The 3,244-nt window shown below is 52.6% G+C and overlaps 1 protein-coding gene across 1 annotated transcript; it reads left to right on the top strand.

Moving 5' to 3' along the window:
• Nucleotides 1–717: 717 nt before the first annotated feature.
• Nucleotides 718–2,166, top strand: Pmar_PMAR029094 (hypothetical protein; the record flags this gene model as incomplete). The annotated part of the gene is made up of 1 exon (XM_002782965.1): nt 718–2,166. The coding sequence occupies one exon, from the start codon at nt 718–720 to the stop codon at nt 2,164–2,166; it is 1,449 nt and encodes a 482-aa protein (XP_002783011.1).
• Nucleotides 2,167–3,244: the final 1,078 nt, after the last annotated feature.

A 3,244-nucleotide genomic window follows, 5' to 3' on the forward strand; every position in this document is an offset into this window, starting at 1 on the left:
TCGGGACTCAGATGAGTCTTGCGGACTCCGAATAGGCGGGGTGCTAGGTGCCGCATACCCAGGAGTGATACTGGGTTGGGGTTGACTAAGGATCCCGAGAGGTTGTACTCGGGACTCAGACGAGTCTTGCGGACTCCGAATAAGCGGGGTGCTAGGTGCCGCATACCCAGGAGTGATACTGGGTTGGGGTTGACTAAGGATCCCGAGAGGTTGTACTCGGGACTCAGACGAGTCTTGCGGACTCCGAATAAGCGGGGTGCTAGGTTCTCCCCGATGAACTTGTTCCACTTTAATGCCCTCCTCAGTAGACGCGGGAAACAAATTTTCCGAATTTTTCGAAAAAAGAATAATAAGTATATTTCCGAATGATACGAGAGAGATCAGCCTGAGGCACGATGTGTCCCCTAGGTGATGGAAAATTAGGTTATTGCCGCGTTTTTATCACAACAAGGATATTTTCGGCGAGTTTATTGTTGGTTATCGTGCCTTTCAATCCTAAGTCGCGTGTAAATTTTCAGCTGTGGGTGTTGTGTATGATGACATTGTATATGACGATTGATATATTGCTCGCATTTTATATATTTTTGCCATCATCGCTCGCCAAGATATCCGCATGCGTATCCGAAACCGTCGACCCTAATGGTCGATTCGGTTGTATTAATTAGACTCCTTCAATCCGGTCCTCTCTGAGGTTGCGTTGTCAACTACGGATCTAACATGGTGACAGCTGACGACATCCAGAACGCGCCCGATCGTGAGAGTATCGCCAAGCTCAGAGCAACGGTCCGCGGCTTGAGAACCCGGAAGATGAAGGAGCTGGTCGCAATCAGAAACCAGACACGTCTCAACCTGGATGACGACGAGAGTACCAACGACGCCGAACTTGCCGATCTTTATTCCAAGGAGGAAGAACTTGAGATTGCTATCGAGTCACTAGCTAGGTTAGCTGACCAAGCTACTTGTAGGATCTCAGAGCTCATGAAAGAGTCTGTCATTCCCCCTACATCTACGACTACCTCCTCCTCGGACGATGGTCTCTCAACTCTGGTTACGGCCCTTACTTCGGCATTGCAGAAGCCGCCGAGCTTACGTACCAGAATCGCCGATGTGAACCGTCTTTCGGTTGCCAGTAAAGCGTTGAAGGACCCCTTCCTGTTGCCTACTCATTTCAAGCGAGTGGAGCAACTGTTGGTCGCATCTGGGTTCGCTACTTTTGTCAACGGTAAGTTCACTCCAGACGACGACATCGAGGTTTACCTTGTCGAGAAGCTCATATCTACCCTGGTTGACCATGACGGTGTGATAGCCGAAGCGAATGCGGCAGTGGACGAAGCCGGTGGAGACTGGCATAGGGTGATGACCGTTCTATTGGACAAGTTCTCCCGACCCGAGAATGTCCGACGCGAACTTCGACGAAGGGTTGGTAAACTCACTTTCCGTGGGGCTGCTTCTTTCGACTCGTTTGTGGCCGATGTTCGACGCCTTCGTATTCTAGCGAAGAGTGTTCGCCACGATCAGTCTAAGAGCACCCCCCAGTCGGCTGATGATGTCCACTTCATAAATTCCGTCTTACGGTGCCTTCCATCTGAAATCTACACTGACTTGGTGCAACAGGTTGCTCAAACCGCGAGAATGCTCGAACCTGAGAGTGTCTCCAAGGAGTGGCAGTTGAGGTTACCGTTTGATGGTGAAGCTAACGAGGTGACAATATTGTCTATTCTCGGTGACATCTGTCAGTCTATTACCGTTGTCTCGGAAGCTAGGAAGCCTGCTCGCCTTCCCGACCGTGAGTCCGGTTCCAAGGACATCCGTGACCGGCTACTGCATACGACTGACTCTACCAACTCCGACGCTAAGAAGGAGTTCCGTGATGTTATGTCGTGGGCCCGCCAGCAGCCTTATGTCCTCTTCATCACAGGGCCTGGGGTTGAGAAGCTTGAAAAGGCTCCAGCGAACTCTCCAGGGCTGAGTTCCGCTTCAGAGGTGAAGTTTATGACATCCCGTCGTGGCCAGCGTTACGCCCTGCTGTCTTTTGATAGCAAAGGTGCTGGGGAGGCGGCTGCTACGGACAGCTTCACTGATCGTAAGCTCTATTCGCGGGTCAAACAGTTCGATGCTGACTCCAACACGAAGTCAAAAAACTTCCGCGGCCGTGCGAGCCAGTAGGCGACTCCCACGACGGCCCTAATGAGTCTACATCGCTCCCTGTTTCACCTTCGTCGACCTCCCCTGAGATGGTCCGGTCTGTTCCCGCGACGGTCAATCCGCTGATCTCGCCCTCTCCTGGCAAGCCTTATCCCTGTTCTGGCTCTGGCGTCCCTGTCGACGCTCTGTGTCTTAACAGCTCACTTCCCGGTGCTCAGCAACAGCTCCCGCTATCCGAGGTTTCCTTGCATCTACGTCTTACGCAAGGTCCTCACACTCTTCCTGTAACTGGTATCGTCGACACCGGAGCCAGTGCGTCCTATTTGGTATCGACGACCTCTTTGTCCCATCTCCCATTCGACTCGGTTTCAGCCCCGAACCCAGCAAAGGTTCAATTAGCTGATGGTCGTTGTATCCGAGTCAACGCTCTTCTCCAACTATCGGTAGCTGTATGGGACATTTCGGTCCGAGAATGGTTCGCCGACGTTGACCATACCTTTCGTTTCCTGCCATTGCAACTGGCTGATTCGGCCCCGTCAAGTAACGACGTTCGCCTTATTGTCTCATTGGTCGGGATCTCATAGATCATTGGCAGATCCTCTGTGCAGGCATTTCTGGTGCATGGATCACCGACCGCCAAGTTTACGGCTCGCTTCAGCAGCATGCCAACAACCATATCCCTGATGTATGTGTACAGACTGTCCGTGAAGCGTCCCTGGCTGAGAGTCTCTTCTACACTACCGATAACTTGACGAAGAAGGTGGAGTCCTCCGACTTCTCGGCACTACCACTCGCACCTACCTTTGCCGGGTCTGTAACTGTGCGTCTGTCGCCTCAAGTTGAGGCAGAGTTACATACACTCTGGAGGTCTATTGCAGCTCGTGGCTGGCTGGATGTGGGTTGCTCCGGGTCATACTGTACTCGGATTCGTCCTTTGTTTCCGGTTGAGCGCCTTGACTTTCCAGGCCAGACCTACGTGGCAGAGCTCTGGATTCCGAAGCTCAGCCTGCCGAGGATCAAAGTCAGCGATTATGCTGGAGCTATGTATCGTCGACTCACTCCTGCCCTGCAGCAGACCTACTCCGAGCTGGTCTCCGAC

Source organism: Perkinsus marinus (assembly GCF_000006405.1).
Source record: "Perkinsus marinus ATCC 50983 genomic scaffold scf_1104296937892, whole genome shotgun sequence".
Classification (NCBI taxonomy): domain Eukaryota; phylum Perkinsozoa; order Perkinsida; family Perkinsidae; genus Perkinsus; species Perkinsus marinus.